The 813-nt window shown below is 57.7% G+C and overlaps 1 protein-coding gene across 1 annotated transcript; it reads left to right on the plus strand.

Moving 5' to 3' along the window:
- Positions 1 to 299: 299 nt before the first annotated feature.
- GNI_241120 (RNA-directed DNA polymerase) lies at positions 300 to 671 on the plus strand (the record flags this gene model as incomplete). Its single annotated transcript, XM_011136432.1, has 1 exon — positions 300 to 671. The coding sequence occupies one exon, from the start codon at positions 300 to 302 to the stop codon at positions 669 to 671; it is 372 nt and encodes a 123-aa protein (XP_011134734.1).
- Positions 672 to 813: the final 142 nt, after the last annotated feature.

The following is an 813-nucleotide window of genomic DNA, read 5'->3' on the forward strand; positions in this document are numbered from 1 at the left end:
GTACGAGGCGCGTTTCGAGGCGAGCGGCAAGCCGTACAAAGCAAGGTTGAGACATCTCGAGCCTGAGTTGCGGGCCGAGTTGGAGAAGCAAGTGGAGAAGCAGCTGAAACTCGGAGTCATCCGTCCTTCGAAAGACGAGTGGGCCGCCGCGCCGCACTTCGTGAAGAAGAAGACGGGCGAGTGGAGGTGCGTTTTGGATTACCGGAGGGTGAACCAAAGCATGACTGCCGACTCGTATCCGCTGCCCCGAATATGGGACCACTTGAGGGCCGCAGCAGGCCGTCACCACGACTCTCGATATGAACTCGGGATTCTGGAACGTGCCAATAGCGGAGGAGAGCAAGCACCTCACCGCGTTCATCACACCGTTTGAGCTGTTCGAGTTCAACGTCATCCCCTTTGGGATTAACAACTCGCCGGCGGAGTTCCAGCGCGCGATGGACATGGTGTTCGAGGAGGTGCTAGACGATCGCACTCTGTGTTACATTGATGATATCATCATCGCGACGGACACGGTGCCGGAGATGATGCAGCGGCTGGAGAAGGTCTTGCGACTGTGCAGAGAGAGAGGCTTCCATCTCAGGCTAGATAAGAGCGAGTGGCTCAAGCCCGAAGTAAAGTCACAAGATTGGGCGGCAAGGGATAGCGTGCCAGGAGAGGAAGATAGGTAACGTTCTCAATGCCCCCGCCCCCACCTCAAGGAAGGAACTGCAGAGCTTCCTGGGAGCCGTTGGGTACCTACGACCCTTCATCCCGCGGTTCGCCGAGTACACTGCCCCACTGTTCGAGTTGCTCAAGAAGGGCAGGCTGTTC

The sequence above is a fragment of the Gregarina niphandrodes genome (genome assembly GCF_000223845.1).
Source record: "Gregarina niphandrodes unplaced genomic scaffold scaffold00845, whole genome shotgun sequence".
Lineage (NCBI taxonomy): Eukaryota > Apicomplexa > Conoidasida > Eugregarinorida > Gregarinidae > Gregarina > Gregarina niphandrodes.